The sequence below is a fragment of the Pleurodeles waltl genome, chromosome 4_2 (genome assembly GCF_031143425.1).
Source record: "Pleurodeles waltl isolate 20211129_DDA chromosome 4_2, aPleWal1.hap1.20221129, whole genome shotgun sequence".
In the NCBI taxonomy this organism is placed as follows: Eukaryota; Metazoa; Chordata; class Amphibia; order Caudata; family Salamandridae; genus Pleurodeles; species Pleurodeles waltl.
The window spans coordinates 510,826,971-510,846,084 of NC_090443.1; the positions used below are offsets into that span (position 1 = coordinate 510,826,971).

Sequence of the window (19,114 nt, forward strand, 5' to 3'; positions counted from 1 at the left end):
TTTCAACACGAATTGCGCACATAGCAGATTTTCATATATATAATAAACACCATAAAAGGATTGTGCACCATGAATAACACAATATGGATTCTGGAAACAAATCACACAACTTGTCAACTCTAATATTACCTAATAAATGTCTTAGAATAAATGGCATACAATGAACAACATGATGCTCGAAGAGAGAATCGTGTGTCTTGCCGATTCAAGTGCCACCATGTAAAATGTCAAGAAATGGTAGCACGCAATGAATAACAAGATTAAAGCACCATTAAACGAATCGCGCTTCTTGCCGATTCTAAAGCCACCATGCAAATGTCAAGAAATGGTAGCGCGCAATGAATAACAAAGTCAAATCATCATGAAACTAATCGCGCGTCTTGCCGATTCGCAAGCCACCTTGCAAATGTCAAGAAATCGTAGCGCGCAAAGTAATCTGTTAATCATTAAAGAATTAGGCCAAGAATATGAAAGTTCTCTAACGGCGCCGGGAGGCCAGCCCAACCACTGTCTTAACGCACAGAACAAGGATCACCAATGAAGAATGAAGGGCAGAGGCCTGGAAGATCAAAATAGGCCACTGGGACAGGAGCTCAGGAAGTCGCTTCTGCTCTACACCGGGACCTCTGAATAGTGAGCACTTGGAGCTGGGCTGGCTCCCTTTTATAGAGTCTTGGCCCAGCCCACAACCACACCCAGGTATGCTGCAGGAAAAGTCTCTGGAAGGCCCTGGAAAGGGACCACACCCTAACACACTCTGAAAGCCTGCAGCAATACATTGCAAATGAACAGTATTTGTAAACGCATTAAAAATAAGTCTTCAGGATTAAACTCTGCAATGCAAAGGTTAAACAACAACATATCAGCACAATGCTTAAATTATGTTTTGAGAGTGCTGGGTTTTTGCGTTCTAGTTGCCGATAGAGCGCGCACTGCCCTGGTGTTGACACTATCACCTTATTCCAGGTACCCTCTATTAGTGAGGTGTGGAGTGTGTAGCAAGCCAGGGCTCTCTAGAAGTAGCTGTGGATGAGCAGCCAAGACTTATCTAGGAGACATGCAAGGAAGTTTATGCAATACCACTACAGTCCCACAGCACTTACACTCATGAAAGAACCACAAAGTCCTACAAATATAAAGATACTTTATTATAGTAGCACAAATACTAAAATACTGACTAGGTAGTACTCCAATAGAAAGCAATAGCAAATAATAAAGACAATAGCATAGTGAAGCCCCTAGGGGCAGGCCAAACCATACACTAAGCAAGAGGAATGTGAAAGGCTGGGTGACCACCTATCCGGAAAGGGCTGTGACATCACCTGCCTGACCTGGCCACTCAGATGAGTGACCATCCCAGACTACCTCACTAGCATCTCCTAAGGCTTTAATGTAGTGTTTATTTCTCCTAAGATCTTGGCACAACTGTGGAGATTTCTTCAAGCAGATGGACTTGAGTTGTCTTGTCACAATGGGGAAGGGACATTTACATTATCTAGTTTTTTTTTTTAGAGTGTTTCTGCTTTTATTTTTGGTCTTCCACGTAGAAATTCCTACTTTTTACTTCTTTTCCTGAGAGATCTCTGATATACTGCATGAGGATTTAACATAGGCAAAGGGACTAGTAGGCTAACTGGGTAAATCCTGCTTCATCTACCAAAGTCAGGACAGGTGCATATACGGCATCATCCTTCACTTATATGCCTGTGGAGCACTTCTATTATTCCACAGGTGGATCAAGTTACAAGTTAACCAAATGTTGATATCCAATTCTAACTTGCATTTACCAACCTTTTTATTCTGTGAGCTTCTTGCTCAGTTGAGCCAATGGAATACAGTGAAAAAGAAAATCTTTGAGCTAATTATCCACAACAGCCTGTTAATCCTAAAGATTTGTTTGCTCTATGTTTGCTGCATATGTTTGTGAAGGGCTCCCCTGGATCTTGTTTAACTTTTTTGTAAGGCTGGTTCTTTGCTGACATGACTACTTTTCTAGTGGAAGTATTGGCTTGTTAACTACATATTGCTATTTTTGTATTCTTACCAGATGCACAGGTAAAATCACTGACTGAGAAAAACAAGGAACTGGAAAATGCCAACAACAGTTTCACCTCTCTTCAGGTATTTTTGTTTCTTTCTTTTTTTCTTTTTTTTCTTTTTTTTCTCGCTGTCTTTATACATTAGGTGCAAATAGCTATGTCGAGCCACCTCTAGGTACGCAATGATTTTTACATGTAATATCAATCGCATATTTTTTTAAAGCCATAGAATTGTACACAAGAGATAACTTAACAACTTGCTTTAAAAAAAACTCTCCAAGTGGAACTTTTCTGTTGGTGAGCCCATAGAGGATATTTCGCAAATAGTTATAAAATTCCATATTTAGTTTGGTGTCCTCGCTTTCAGAAAAGAGCCACCTGTTTCCTAAGACCAGGGCATTGTTCACTACAGTCTGCTCTACCTGTTAACTTTACATCACAAGATCAAAGATGTCAGTCCTTTGCGGCTAACCCCAGCAACAGGTAAGCCTGATCTACACACACAGCTTGCATAATCTATAGCAGATGATTACAAATCTGTTCTTCACAGGGGTGCAAGGATCTTGTTTCAGTTGTTTTCATGATGCAACAGCACATAACTGTTCACCTCTTCTGCTTGTTGAAGTGTTTACTGACCATCTTAGTAAAATGTGTGTACTCTTTCATAAGTGGGATCCCGCTGGCCTCTGGATTTAAGGAAAAGTTCATATATGACTTTTTTTTTCCAGAGTTGCTGCAGTCTGGAGTGAAGTGCACTCTTAAACGGATAAAGTGTAACCTTGTTTGTGGTGAAAGCTTACCAGATCAGTAGGTGTGCCTTCTACCAACAAGTAATTGTGATAACCAGCTGTTTTGGCATTGCAGGGCCCTAAACTTTGACACCTATTGGCTATCTAATGCGATTTCTCACCATATTACTAACAATTATTTGGCAATTACCATTTTGTCACTGAACTGGCTCCCTATTCAGTGTGGTAATATGAAGTTTCTCTGTTGGGCCACTGAACCTCTGTGTGTGTGTCCCAATAATGCCTTTTCATTTAGGGTGGACCATGAATAATTTCTTTAATGTTCTGTTTTGGTGGGTGTGAGTGCAGAAGGCTTTGGATAAGTGAGCTGTTCCCTCTTTAAATCTAGGACCAGAAGGAAACCTAGGCAATAGGCAGTGGTGGTTTTTTGAAGGGATTTCTTATAGAACATTGTCTGGCACCTTAGTTTCAGGTTTGAAGCATAGGAACCAGAAGCAAATTGCAGACCTGGTCAACTACTTTGGTAACTTGATATGTGAAGTCTTCAACTCTCTCCCACATGTGGTAATGTTGACTGCATTGTAGTACATCCACTGTGCACGATGTCCTGAGAGCTACAAGTCTCCTTGTGGTGGAGTATGGGCCCCAGGGCCGCCTTATCTGTTTGCCGTATTTTTTTCTGTTCGACCTTTTCATTTCCTGTTATAGGTGGCCATTTTCTTTTAAGTATTTTTGTTAGCTTTTTGCCATGCTGCATGGGAGTTCCAAGTGGTCATTACCTCCTAAAGTGAGTCATGGTTCAAGAACGCCACACTTTGCAGTCATGATCCACGTATGGATACTAGACGTATTAGCTGTGCATTAGTAGTCACGCCTCTTGTCAGTCCATGATCTGCAGTACAGTGTTTGTAGGAATGGCTGTACCTCATGTCCAAGAACAATCTCCGGGGGGGCTCAGTAATTTTGATTATCGGAACCCAAAATTTTATGTAAAAGATCTTCAGTCCGAGTACTGAAAATCTTTAAAACGTAGTGGTAAAAGATGAGCTTACTGCCCTTATTAATCTTCTAGTACTGTTTTAAATACTAGTGTGCTGGTGAGAAGCTTGACTTCATCGAAACCAAGAAGCCAAACCTGTTAGGATAGAATTTTTGATAAGCTGAACTCTGAGCCAGTATTCCGATTCATTGTCTGGGTTTTGTCACTAACCTTGGAACCCAAGAATAGAGAAATCCTAGAGTAGTGAAAAGCTAGCATATCTTGGGGTCCAATCTGTGTTAAAGAGCAGGTTCTTCATGGTTTTAATAAGGAGAAGCTTGATCACATGTGGTGACCTAAATGTAAAAATGGTTAATCTTAAATGAGCTGTTCAAAAACCTAAATATTCAGATCAAACAGGGAAGAGTATGGACACCCAATGCAGAGTATCCTATGGGGCTTTTTATTCAGTGCTGCACAACCCAGCAGTAAGGTACCTCACAATAAACTATCATCACAAAGGTGAAGTCAAAACAGCTGATGTCACTAATGGTACAGAAAAAGTACCAAGTATCCATCCATCTTCATTCGTGATGTTTGTGCCAATGTGTAAGATGCCCATGGGGGCAAGGTCTGTATTGCTGGAATCCAAGAGCTGTAAAATCATAGTGCCAGGGAGATAATGTAATGATCAGTCTGCAGAAACAAACAAAAGGTAAAGGTCAGCTGTCAATAGATTAGGAGGCATGTGGTTTGATCAGGGCTGGGGGATGGAGTGCGATCAAAGCATCTGGGGTCATCTTCAAAGAAATGTACTGTGAAGAGGTTGAGAAACGTGCTTGGAATTTCATGTTGATTGAGTTGATTTGTGGTTCTAAGCTGCAATCAGAGTCCATGGTCCCATGTAGAATTTCTACAGTCTAAGGAGATGGTGGAGTACAGGTCCATAACGAATTGCTAGCATGGAAAAGGATGAAGGGTTTGCAGTTGTATGACACTTTTTTTTTTTTTTCCTATTTCAGAGAACCCATCTTTCAATTCATATAGCTAAATTAATTGTGGATAACTTCAGTGCTGAATGTATTGTCTCTAACTTGAGGAAATTAAATTCTACTAATACTACTGTAACCCACTGCTGAATAATGGACATACTGTATTAACTGCACTACGTTGTATTTCTGTTAAGATGTACTAACGAATATGATTGAGAAATATGACGAGAATATTTCATTTTATGATGGGTATTGTTGATGTAGGATAGTGCCCCTCTTTTATACATGGTCACACCCACGTTTTGCCTGGTATTTGCTGCAATTTTGACAGAAGTGCACAGCTGACAAGGTCTCCAATGAGAGAACTCTTTCCCTAAAACTGTGCAGCTGTACCCCAACTGGCAATACCTTTAGCACCTCCGGGCATGGGTTCTAAAGCAGGTCCCTTCGGGCTGAAGCATGTTTTGTGCCATCCTAAGGGACCCCTCGGCACTCATGTATATTGCCATTGCAGGCTGTGTGACATGTTGTAAAGAAATGTGAAAATGGGACATGGCACTCCTCCTGTGTTCATGCCTACAAACACTGCATGCAGAATAGATAACTCACCCCTACAGCAGGCCTTACTGCCCTAAGGCAGGGCGCACTATACTACATGCGCGGACATCTGCATGAGTAGAAATGCCCCTGTGATGTCAGTCGACCATTGGATATTACAAGTGAACAGGGAAGCCATTTTAAGTACATGTGCTGGACATTGGTAATGATGAGTTCCCCAGCTACATGATAGCTCACTGACACCCAAGATGTTTGATATCAAACATCTCGTATTAATAAACCCACCCTGATTCCAGTGTCAGATTTACTAATACATGCACCCATAGGGCACCTTAGAGGTGTCCCCTGAAAACCTACCTGTTTCTGGTGTATTGGCTGACTGGTCCTGACCTGCCTACCACCACAGATGAGTTTCTTACCCCCGGAGAGACCACCCTCTGCTAAGTTATGAACAAAGCCTGCTAAAGGGGGAGGTCTTACCACCTCCTCCAAGCAGGATGGCTAGTTATCAACATATCAAGGCACGAGTCTTCATTGACATCTGTCATCTTTGTTATCCAACCCCCAGCCCACAGTAATTGGAAATGCCACACCCCTGGGACCATTGAGGACCAGGACAGTTGGGGAAATGAGCTAGTCTGGAGGATTATTCCCAGTCAGGCTAGTTCCATCCCAAAGGTGGGCTTCCAGATGTGAACACACAACTTTGAATTCCACTCTGGTTTGGTGGAATTAGACTTATTGGGCAGAGTTATGCCTACTCCCCAAAGGAGGTGGTCATATGGTCACTCTAAAGGCAAGCAGCCCATTGACTACTACCTGTTACTCCCCTTAACACCCCTAAATTGATTATTTAGGGGGCCCTCCTGATGCCAGGAACTCGGATTAGATAGCTGCAAAAGAAGATGACAAAGAAAAGCAGCAAGAAAGCAAGAACAGAAGACTTGCTGTGGACTTTTGGCACCAAACCATGCCTGCCGGCACCATTGTCGACAGTGCGACAAAGTGACTCATCCTGCAGCTGAGCATCTGCCAAGAACCCCAGTAGATTGCCAGCTCTTTGCAAATTGTCATCAATCTCCTCTGGAGTGGAGGAGCTACTCGCCTGCAATCCGCAGGCATGGAAGCAGCAGTGTCTGGTCCTTTATCTTGCAGCTCCCCAACCAACCTGTCGCCACAGCTGCCCAGGAAGAGATTCCTGTGCCCCAGAAGGTTTGACTGGTTGACCCATCAAGTGTGAAGAGACCTGGACCCTCCGGAGCCGCACAGTACCAATTCCCAGGGTACTGGACCCCTTGCACCAAACCAAGCCCAGGTGAATCCAATCTGGACTTCCCACTGCACCAAGTCAAAGCAGCCATTGAGGTGACATTGGCACTAGACTCATTTTCAGAGTGGCCCAGCTGTCGTACATTTGCACCTTCATCCGTCAAGACAGACAGCCGTGAAGGCCTTTGGTGCACCCAACCCAGCAGACCTATTCTGCACCGAGCGCCCTAGCCTGGGTACCTGAGAAAAGACTGGCATTTTTTGCTCCCAGGGCCCTTGTGACCTGAGCCCTCCATAAGGAGCTCCTGGACTTGTTCCCAAGTCCACCTCTGCAGACTGTTTCCAGGTCCTCCCCGCCTCCCCCTACACCACTGTTGTAGTGCACAAAGCTACCAATTCGACCAGCTCCTCTGCACCCGGACCCCCTAGGGTAGGTAAAAAAAATAACTGCTGGTGGCACTTTAGACCTTGGCCCCGTATGACCTTAAGTCCCAAAGGAGACCCCCAGAAACAGACAGTAAATAAATGTATGCAACATATGCCTTGTTACCATTGCTGCACAAAGACACATTTAAGTGAACATTTTACTTACTTGTAAAAATCGATGTCAAAAATAACTTACTTGATAATGAAGTTCTTGGTATCAAAAATTACATAATGCTGTTCTTCTAAATTGGTCTCAGATTTGTTCTTGAGTGTCTCATATGTATTGCCTCTGGGAGTACACAAATGCTTAGCACTACCCTCTGATAAGCCTAAACCACTCTCGCCCACTACCACTAAAGAGAGCGTTTACTGTTATCATTTGTGCCTCTATAAACTAATAGGGGTTTGCCTGGACTCTTTATATAGCGGACCAAAAGGAGGTACACTGTGTAAAGAGCCACTTCGTACAGTTGGTTTAAACCCAATTGATTTTTGTAAAATTTTTTAGGCGAATGCATTTATAGTTGACCCAATCAGTTAGTCTGATTTGACTGAAGTCTTGAGAAAACAGGTTGGCTCTTGATACATGTTAGCTGTTCGAAAAGTAACTGATGTTGTTAGACTTTTTTTTTTTTTTGTTGTTTTTTTTGTTTGAAGGTATTAACACTTGGTTGTGAAGGAACACTTTTGCTAGTAACCTAGTGTAGGAAGTTGGCTCTGTATGCACTATTTCAAAGTAAGGAATAGTATGCACAGAGTCCAAGGGTTCCCCTTAGAGGTAAGATAGTGGCAAAAAGAGATAATACTAATGCTTTATTTTGTGGTAGAGTGGTCGAGCAGTAGGCTTATCCAAGGAGTAGTGTTAAGCATTTGTTGTACACACACAGGCAATAAATGAGGAACACACACTCCGAGACAATTCCAGGCCAATAGGTTTTTGTATAGTAACATATATTTTCTTAGTTTATTTTAAGAACCACAGGTTCAAGATTTACATGTAATACTTTAAGTGAAAGGTATTGCAGGTAGGTACTTTAGGAACTTTGAATTAGCAAAATAGCATATATACTTTTCACACAAATCACATATAGCTATTTTAAAACTAGACCCAGTGCAATTTTCAACAGTTCCTAGGGGGAGTAAGAGTTGGTTAGTTTTTGCAGGTAAGTAAACCACCTACGGGGTTCAAGTTTGGGTCCAATGTAGCCCACCGTTGGGGGTTCAGAGCAACCCCAAAGTTACCACACCAGCAGCTCAGGGCCGGTCAGGTGCAGAGGTCAAAGTGGTGCCCAAAACGCATAGGCTTCAATGGAGAAGGGGGTGCCCCGGTTCCGGTCTGCCAGCAGGTAAGTACCCGCGTCTTCGGGGGGCAGACCAGGGGGGTTTTGTAGGGCACCGGGGGGGACACAAGTCCACACAGAAAGTACACCCTCAGCGGCACGGGGCGGCCGGGTGCAGTGTGCAAACAAGCATCAGGTTTTCAATAGAAAGCAATGGGAGACCAAGGGGTCTCTTCAGTGATGCAGGCAAGGGGGGGGGGGGGGGGCTCCTCGGGGTAGCCACTCCCTGGGCAAGGGAGAGGGCCTCCTGGGGATCACCCCTGCACTGGAGTTCGGATCCTTCATGTCCTGGGGGCTGCGGGTGCAGAGTTTTTACCAGGCGTCTGGATCTGAGAAGCAGGCAGTTGCGGTCAGGGGGAGCCTCGGGATTCCCTCTGCATGTGTCGCTGTGGGGGGCAACTCTGGCTACTCAGTCTCGCAGTCGCCGGGGAGTCCTCCCTGAAGTGATTGTTCCCCACAAGTCAAGCCGGGGGCGTTGGGTGCAGAGTGTCAAGTCTCACGCTTCCGGCAGGAAAGGCAAGTTGTTTCAAAGTTGCTTCTTTGTTTTAAAGTTGCAGTCTTTGGTGAACAGAGCCGCTGTCCTCGGGAGTTCTTGGTCCTTCTAGATGCAGGGCAGTCCTCTGAGGCTTCAGAGGTCGCTTGTCCCTGGGGAGAGCGTCGTTGGAGCAGTGTCTTTAGAAGTGGGGAGACAGGCCGGTAGAGCTGGGGCCAAAGCAGTTGGTGTCTCCGTCTTCTCTGCAGGGTTTTTCAGCTTAGCAGTCCTCTTCTTCTTAGGTTGCAGGAATCTGAGTTCCTAGGTTCTGGGGAGCCCTTAAATACTAAATTTAAGGGCGTTTTTAGGTCTGGGGGGTTAGTAGCCAATGGCTACTAGCCCTGAGGGTGGGTACACCCTCTTTGCCCCTCCTCCTGAGGGGAGGGGGGCACATTCCTATCCCTACTGGGGGAATCCATCTGCAAGATGGAGGATTTCTAAAAGTGAGTCACCTCAGCTCAGGACACCTTAGGGGCTGTCCTGACTGGCCAGTGACTCCTCCTTGTTTTTCTCATTATCTCCTCTGGCCTTGCCGCCAAAAGTGGGGCCGTGGCCGGAGGGGGCGGGCAACTCCACTAGCTGGAGTGCCCTGGGGTGCTGTAACAAAGGGGGTAAGCCTTTGAGGCTCACCACCAGGTGTTACAGTTCCTGCAGGGGGAGGTGATAAGCATCTCGACCCAGTACAGACTTTGTTACTAGCCACAGAGTGACAAAGGCACTCTCCCCATGTGGCTAGCAACATGTCTGGCGTGTGGCAGGCTGCTAGAACTAGTCAGCCTACACGGATAGTCGGTTAAGGTTTCAGGAGGCACCTCTAAGGTGCCCTCTGGGTGTATGTTACAATAAAATGTACACTGGCATCAGTGTGCATTTATTGTGCTGAGAAGTTTGATACCAGACTTCCCAGTTTTCAGTGTAGCCATTATGGTGCTGTGGAGTTCGTGTTTGACAGACTCCCAGACCATATACTCTTATGGCTACCCTGCACTTACAATGTCTAAGGTTTTGCTTAGACACTGTAGGGGCACAGTGCTCATGCACTTGTGCCCTCACCTATGGTATAGTGCACCCGGCCTTAGGGCTGTAAGGCCTGCTAGAGGGGTGACTTATTTATACTGCATAGGCAGTGTGAGTTTGGCATGGCACCCTGAGGGGAGTGCCATGTCGACTTACTCGTTTTGTCCTCACTAGCCCACACAAGCTGGCAAGCAGCGGGTCTGTGCTGAGTGAGGGGTCCCCAGGGTGGCATAAGACATCCCTTAGAGACCTTTCCTGGCATCAGGGCCGTTGGTACCAGGGGTACCAGTTACAAGGGACTTACCCGGATGCCAGGGTGTGCCAATTGTGATAACAAAAGTACAGGTTCGGGAAAGCACACTGGTGCTGGGGTCTGGTTAGCAGGCCTCAGCACACTTTCAAATCAAAACTTAGCATCATCAAAGGCAAAAAGTCAGGGGGTAACCATGCCAAGGAGGCATTTCGTTACACCTAGTATTTGCATTTCAGACTATTTGCGCTAAATATAAACTGTAGATTGTACTAATTAGTCACTGCAGTGAAAAATTTATTTGAAATGTTAACTTCTAATATGTGACCCATGCTCACCTCAGACTCAAAAGTAGTTTATAAATCGTGACTGACGTTATACAGTATCCAAAGTGCTTGGATAGTGGCCCTACTATGGAGATGAATCTAATGTATTCCTATTCAATCTTTAATTTTTATTCACAGGAAATTATACTATAATTATGTATTTTATTCAAAAGTAGGGAGTATGTTTAGAAACTGAATTTTCAAAGCACAAACTGCTTTAAAATGAGCCATACAAGATATTGAAACTGTCAAATTGTCTTCAGAAACAGCCTAGTATTAAAATTTTAACTTCTCCAGCACTACTATTTAATGTGTAATATTTCGTAAGAGTGCCACAATGTATGCCTATGAATTTGTACTTTCAAAAGCAGACTTGTTGATTTCTCCAGAGTTATCACCTGTAAGGTCAATCTTTTTTCATAGCAAAAGCACGCAGAGCTAAAAAAATGGTATCCTGGACAGCAACTGATGCTCCCCTTTTGGGGAAGATAGATGACATGAATATATGATCTGAACCATGATATGGTCTTTCTGTAAGATGAGCAAATTTGTACTAGTTGTTAAAAACAGTAAAGGTAGGGTAAACTCTCAAAGGCAGTAAAAATAGACTAGCAAGTCTTCATGGTTTGTATTCTGAGAAATGTTCTTGCTGCATGTCCTCTTTTTATGGGCTAAATTAGGAGTGGTGTCCTCTTTGAACCTGCATTTATACTCTTCCTGCAGCCTGCCATTATGGTTTCTAACAATGGCCAGGCATTCTAATCTGAAAGCAGATGCCTTGTTAATGACCAGCATGAGAGAACATACATTCCTCAAGAACAATATTGAGTGGGGTCATCAACACAGGGGGAGGATGTTGAAATATACTACATTTTGTTGCTTAAGCCATGGTGATTTTGTTTCAGCAGCAATCCACTAGCATATTCTTTCTAAGCAGAATGTCTGGTTCATAAAACTGTTTGTGGCTCGGCCTGACTTATCTTTAGTGGTAATCCATCTGTTTTGGTCAAAATGTTAGAAGAAATGGTACCATGCCCTGATGGTTCATTGATATGATTCTTCCAGTTCCATTGATTCTGTACTCCACTCAGATCCATTGTTTTATGGGGTTCAACTCTTTGGAGGTGTGGCTTATTCTTGATCCATTCAAGAAAGGAGATAACATTGTTTTCTTTTTCTATGTTGTACTAAAAATATCGTGAAAAATCAAAGAAATCAACCTGACATTAATCTTGTGTGATTAGAATTGCCCATGATTTTTTTTCTAAATCACGTGTCTACTGCAGCCTAAATTATATTATACATCTGGTTTTGACATAATCATTTCAAAGGGAGTAGAGGAAATACTATATTCTGCAGTTGAAAAAGGGTTTGCGTCACCAACATTCCTTTTTTGAATCCTATTTGTGAATTTAATCCATGTGTGATTTAAGCATAGTATGTAAGCTCAAAATTGAGACTTAGCATGTGGTGTAACTGAGCTGTGTGAGCACTAACATGGCATTTTTGTGCACTTAGTAAAGTTGTGTAATCTATTTTTGTACATCAGAGTCAACTTACAAGGGCAAAAGATGAGTTGGAAGCTGAAAAGCGAGATCTCATCCGGACTAATGAACGCCGGAGCCAGGAGCTGGATCACTTGAGTGGTAAGATAAACCCAGGATGTAGTTCTTGCTTGAGGAAAGGTCATGTAGTTAACACTTGAGCCAGAGACCGGAGAGTAACGTACCATGGGTAAAGGGGCTAGTATTGGAGTCTTGGTCGTAGGTCCCTGTTGGTACCATGAGCTCCTGAAAAAAATTACTTGTACCAGCAATATTGAGGCTTCAACAGAACATCCAGTGCTTCTGCATGGGAACAACTAGCAATAGAAAAGAATTAAAAAGTATTTGCAATGCAAGAAGTCTTGCATTTGGCTGAGTTAGAGCTATTGGCATTGTAAACTCATAACTGGACTTTTTTGCCACACAAATTGGTCAACCCTGCTGCATATTTTTCTTTTCCTGCCACATGATTAAAGTGGCGGTGCCTAAAACTAATGAAGGCTGTGATTACCGATATCTGAGAATTGTAAAGGTTGTTTACTTTGTTTTTCTAATCTTTAGTCAAGTTGTCTGTGAATTACAGGCAGGCAGCCTGAGGGGAAGGTAGCAAACTCTGAGCCGCAGACTTCTACCTTCGACCCAGAGTACAAGACTTATTTTCACAGACAGGCTCTCTCATGCTCTGTCTGCCGGGGAGGGCACAGGAGTTGGCACCCTTAAATAACATGCAAAACCAGACTGGGGTGCACTGTGCTACAGGCCACGAAGGTCTATTAACCAGTGAGGCTCTGGAAAGTAGGAGGAGGTGCAGTGAAAGTCATTGCTACGAAAGCTAAAGGAAGGAATGCCATGCCCAGCATAGGTTATCTTTTATTTACTCCAAGGAGGGGAGAAACCCGTTTTAAGCTCTGATTATGTTTTTTCATCTGGTTGGCAGAGAGCATAGTGATCAGCTCTTGCATGTTTCTACTGTGTCTGGAATTTCTAGCGCTATAAACTAAAACAGACCACTAATAAAAATAAAAAAAAGCCACACAAACTAATGGCTATTTCTACATCGACTTCCTGGTGACCCAAATCTATCTTGCGCTCCCCTTCGCCTCCGTGAGGAGTTTAATATTATAAAATGTCCACCAGCCAGGATACCTCAACGATGAGGGAAACCAGCGAGAACCCCTTGTGGACTGATGGCACATAAGCTATGGGACACAACTGCACAACCAAAATACACTGGCTTCTGAACCTTTGAGTACCTTATCACCCAGAAATATATTTTATATGCATGATTATGCACTGATGAGCACAATACAGTAGTACTAAATGTTATATTGACCACAAGAGGTGGAACTACCATCATACAGATCTTTAATTTTAAAGATTGTTTGCTTTCAGCTTTAGAGCTAAGGTGCCAGTAACACAGCTTTAAAGCTATGGTATCAGCACCACAGTTTTGAAAACCGTTCCAGGACTACTAAAAGTGACAGAATATCTAATGTATGGCTCCTCTTAAAAAAACTAAATTAAAAAAGTCATAAACTGACAATGCTTCAATGGCAAGAAAAAATGCAATGGAAATCTATTTAAAAGGGAAAATAGCCCATTCATGCATTCTTGGCTCCATCTCTCGATGTGGTCTTAATACATTTTGGAAGTGAATGTTGCTGGCAATCGCTGCAGCGTCTTTGAGAGAAACGTTTCCCTCACAACCCTGCAGCCACTTTTCTCATTTCAGAATGAGGATGTGCCTTGTGCACGGCGACATGTCTTGACTAAAAGGCTGATTTGAATGGGGAAAAAACAAAATATATAGCAAAAGATGTAGGAACCCTGATACTGCTGCTCATCCTACCTGACAGCAGGATCTTAACACTGCTGCGTCCTTCCAAATTCCTGACCCCAGGGAACTAATAAAACAGGAGCACAGAAATCACGCCACAACGTGGAAGTTTTTAGCTAAATCTGTACTTCGATCTGCTTCACTGCAGTACACAAACAATTTTATTACACTTTGGTTTCATTCTGAAGCATCCGTGGGCTGTATACAATTATGCACTAAAAGAGCGATTGAAACTAAAAAAGTAGCAGTGCTGCATTTCACAATGTCTGCCATGAACTGAGTGCAAGGGACAGACAAAAGTAAAAAAAAAAATAAAAAAAAAAAAATATATATATATATTTTGCTCGCAGTTGTGTAATTATCCATGTAACAGGGTTGGTCCCCAAGGTGGTAACAAAGCAGCCTCGAGGCGTGACCTAATGTAAATCGTTTACTAATTACATCAATGGATTTTTGACAGGCAAGCCCATGAGCAAGTGAAAGTGATGGACGTTGTTAAAAGACCACAATACTTAAAACCGGTCAAAGCGATTGCACACTCGACCTAAAAATGCCTCAAGGGTTTCCCTACTTTAACTTGTCTTGCTGCTGATATTATATGGGCATAACATAAGGCAGTTAAGAGGTTTAAGAAACCAGATGAGCTTTTAATTCAACTGTGCTTTAGGAGAAGGTAGCTGAGAGTTCCTTTGATTTCCATTTACAAAACAATGCGTGCCCCAGCTCTTGCTAATCAGTTGGCTTGGACGTAGCAGGCTTTTAGAAGGACCATAAGTTTCCTTTTTTTTTCCCCTACCAGGTCGGATTACATGCTAAATAACATGCTGTAGAATGGGGTTATGGATTAGATGGGCATTTAAGTTTGAGGCATTTATTCTTAAGCCAGTGAAAAGCTTACTTTGCATTGGAGATAGTCTTGCTTTCCTAATCAAGAACTGTTCAGGCATTTTTGTCCTGCGATTCATTTAGCTTTGAAAGTCTTACAAGAGATCAAGAACAAGATTCAAGGCATTTATGAAACAGTCTAGAATTGACTAATTCTTGTTACTGTCAGCAGGGTCATGGTGTTTATTTTTTCATACACTCAAAATATATGATATGCTTCAACACTTAGGGCCTGATTGAGTTTGGTGGATGGGCTACTCAGTCATAAACGTGACGGATATTCTGTCTGCCATACTACGATCTCCGTAGGCTATTGCAGGATCGTAATATGATGCAAGGGATAGCCGCCACATTTGCGACAAAGTAATCCCCTTCGCCAAACTCTGAGGCCTTGTTTCTGTCTAATTGAAGTGCTGCAGTGAATCAGTTTTTGTTTTGATTTATGTTTTTTTCATTACTAGAGGACATTAAACGTCTGAATGCTAAGCTGATTGAAGTGAACACTGTCAAGTTTGAACTTCAGCTGAAGCTGGACGAACTGCAGTCTACAGAGGTCTCTGTGAAGGTGAGGACACAGATCTACCTACTTTGAACATTTTCAAATGACACCCCAGAGACATGTTTTGAACTGTGCATTAATTACTGCTCTGTTGCAAACAAATGTATACTTAGTAGTATACTATGCACTTGCTTGCAATGGTGTGGAAGCATGTTGTGGCTTTTAATTTCTTCTTTGTGTAAGTACCTGGGTGACATAGTCGAAAAGAAGGGTAGCCTTGTTCAGCCCTTGCTGTTGTGCGACTCCATAAACGTCCTGCCCTTTATCATCCCAGCTGTGAAAGTTGATGACGGGTGGCTTTGTATTGCCTTTGAGGCATGGGGGACTGCCTTCTCACCGAGGGCGTCTGGGCAGTTGCTAGATTTTTTGTTTCTGTGCTAGTCATATTGGATGCTATTTACCTAGTCCTGATTCTACCCAAAAGGATTCTGTCAGTGGTGTCCATGCTTGTGGATTCATTGAATGTGCAAACCATGAATGTAGTCAAGTGCGTCTGAAAGCTGACGCAGGTCTGCTTTTTGTGTGTTTTTATTGCCAGCTTTTTAAAACCTCAAACAATGCTTCACTATGCCTTGTTAATCTGTATGGCACTAAATACAGAGGTATTGAGGTTTCGTTTTCTTGTAACTAACGTTTGGTATATCCTAAACAGTGGCACCCTTTTAGGACTTAAAACACAAAGTATTGCAAATAAGCTGACTAAAGAAATTACAGCAATGCTATATGTTCAGAATGTTAAAGGAAAAAAATGTATACTCGGAGTACAAAACAACTGATCCATAGATTGACTGCTCCGCCTCACAAGAGCCCAGTGTCTGCCAGTTTGGCACACAATCTGAATCAAGCACTGAAATTAAATTTTCAAGTATACTGATAAAACCAGGTCCTACAAGTGGCAAAAAGAAACTAAGTTGTGTGATCCAATACCACAAATAGAGCAGTCCACTGAAGCTAATAGGACAACTAAAGCATCATCATGCATCTAAACAAGTGCACAGGCACCCAAGAACCATATTGCCCAAATGTAGAAATGCACAGTCTAAAATTGATGAGATAAAATGTTCAACATAACACAGATGACAACCATCACAAGATTTGCATAGTAGCTTTCAGAGCTATGGCCTTAAAGCTGCATCTTTTACGAAGTCAGTTCATCATCAGTAGAAAATTATCCTCAAAGCTTGAGGATAAACCTGAATTTTTTTTTGAGTGGTAGGCAACTTCCAGGGCAAGTTGCACAGTCATTTTCCAAGAAATTAGTAAAAAAGTCACTTTGTGTTTTGTCTTGTGTGGATTGTTATTGAGCATTAGATTTTGTCATAGAGAATATTTTTTATAGATACAAGACCAAATGCAATATAAACCTGTAATAGAAATTCTGTCACTCTAAACACTAGCTGTGCTGAGCACCGTGTCAATAAAATAACACTTCATTTCAAGAACTATTTGACACCAAGAATCAACATTTTAAAAGCTTTGCCTACTTTTTTCATTTTAGTATCGTGAAAAGCGCCTTGAGCAAGAGCGGGACTTGGTGCAAAATCAAAACAACTGGCTCAACGGGGAGTTAAAATCTAAAACAGAAGAGCTCATGTCCCTTAGCAGAGAGAAGGGCAACGAAATCTTGGAGCTAAAATGCACTCTGGAGAACAAGAAGGAAGAGGTGAGGCGGTAATCTATTGTGTTCTGTGTGAAATAATTGTCCTTACACTGCAACTCGTATTGCAGATTCTCAATGGACTCTCAAAATCCATATGGAACATCCATGTGTAACTGATTTTAAAGTTAGATGTCCCCTTTAATACCTTGTGTATGTAAGAATTTATGACCAAGGCAAAACATTTTTGTTGAATAAATGAGCAGTTAAAGAGCTTTGCCGCTTTGACGGAATAGGTCTCTTTGGTGCAGGCCTTTATGAAGCCTATAGTAATGTTTTTGTAGGATCTTCAGTTTTGGGGTTTGATTAGCAGTCTGTCTTGAGCAAGCAGGAGGTGGTTGGAATTTAACCACCATATCTATCAATTTTGGCTTTGTAAGCTTTCCAGATGAAAATAAGTGTGAGAATAATTCTTTTTATTTTTTATTTTATTTTTATATAATATTTTTTACTCAGGTTACCCGCCTGGAAGAGCAGGTGAACAATTTGAAATTGTCCAATGAGAAGCTGCAGAAGCAGACGGAAGACCTTCTGAATAAGTTGAAGGAGGTAAGCTGTGGGAGTGTTTTTTGTACAAGGGCACACAGTTGATTGCAGTTGCTAATTTAATGTGCCTTGAAAAATTGTATCCAGCAGCTGTTTAGCTCATGTCTTCTGCAGCTGGCTTTTCCTTGTAAGAGATGTTGTTTAGCCTGCTCTGTGATATACTGTACTGGTGTCCTCGAAGTCACAGCATGTTCCTGGACACGTGTGGACACACCCACAAGGCAGTCTCGGTCCAACTTGCACCATACAGACAACCGGGCAATTTTAGCCATCCTCCGTGAGATGTCCATGGTCCTGAGGTTGTAGCCCCAATCGGGCTGACTTGCATAGCGATGCACTTGCAGCACTGACCCAATCAGGTACATAGTTGTATGTAGTATTTTGCTATTCTTATTGGGAAACATGGAGAGGGAACAGGAGACCAATTGCAGCATGGTTGCATCCAATGTTCCCTCTAATTTATTTCCACTGTGTGCGGCAGTAAAAGGTCTCTGTGCGCTGCAGCCTAGGCTAAGTGCACCAAGAAATGCAAGCGAGCCTGGCCACTATAAGGAGGGCTTAGGGGTTCTCCCAAGAAAATGTGGGCAAATATGGCACCATCTACAACACATACTTCATTATACATTCAACTGTATTAGCTTTTAAAGCATAGTAAATGATGAGCTTGCAGTGTACCAGGGCAGTCCAATCTTTGTTAGGCCCTTCGATGATTCCCTCACTATCCCTTTCCAAGAGTGCCCCCCCTTTCTCTGGCGATTGAAGTACCCCATACTTTGGTCCTGCTGTGAAGGGCAAACCCCACTCTAACACATGCAAACCTAAAGAACATGACAAGCACATACATGGACACTAAGATTGTAGCTCTGGAATACCTCGAGACACTGGCACACCTATATCCCTCCTCACTCTCACAATCCCTTAGGAAATCTCCTGCAAGACCCCCCCCTCTGAGACCAGTTGCTGTTAAGTTTTTTTTTCTTTTTTCTTTCTTTTTTGTTCTTGTTCACTTTATCATCACTTTTCATGTTACCTTATCGTCTTTCGGGACATGAGCATGCTGCACTTACATGTTGGGATTGATCTGATCCAGGGAACGCAATGGTTTATAGGTGAAGACCCTACTTGTAAAATTGTATCACATAATTACCTAAGCAAACCATGTAAACACAACACCAGACTACGCGACCAGCCCTGCACAAACACACTCTGAGTGAAACTTGAATGAAGTTTACTACTTGGAACGAAGCTGAGTGATGAGTACTGTTTAACTGTTTCCCAATGTCAATGTTCACACTGCTGTTTCTAAGAGAATGTACAGTTATTTGTTATGAACTGTGATGTACAGGAAAAACCATATAATCTATAAACATATGATTGTAACTTATGAACTGCACAGTAACAAAAGGGGATCTGTGACAAAAGCAGTATCCCACTAAGCTGTACACAGATAATACTGTTCGGTGATCTGCATGGTACATGTTCTTTGCTGCAGGCACTTTAACCCTCTGCACTACCTTATGAGTTAAAGCTGCCACTAGACCACTCCAATCGCTCTACAGCAGGTCCGTTAATCACCAGAATTATCTTGCAGATGAACATGTTGACAAAT

The 19,114-nt window shown here is 42.6% G+C and overlaps 1 protein-coding gene across 3 annotated transcripts in view; it reads left to right on the top strand.

The window, feature by feature from the left end:
- TPR (translocated promoter region, nuclear basket protein) overlaps window positions 1-19,114 on the top strand; it is a 920,136-nt gene that overhangs the window by 27,920 nt on the left and 873,102 nt on the right. For all 3 annotated transcript variants that reach the window (XM_069232002.1, XM_069232003.1, XM_069232004.1), the window contains exons 3-7: window positions 2,048-2,121; window positions 12,027-12,123; window positions 15,205-15,308; window positions 16,801-16,965; window positions 17,416-17,508. In XM_069232002.1, the coding sequence (XP_069088103.1) occupies window positions 2,048-2,121; window positions 12,027-12,123; window positions 15,205-15,308; window positions 16,801-16,965; window positions 17,416-17,508 (533 nt within the window). The remainder of the gene's footprint in view (window positions 1-2,047; window positions 2,122-12,026; window positions 12,124-15,204; window positions 15,309-16,800; window positions 16,966-17,415; window positions 17,509-19,114) is intronic.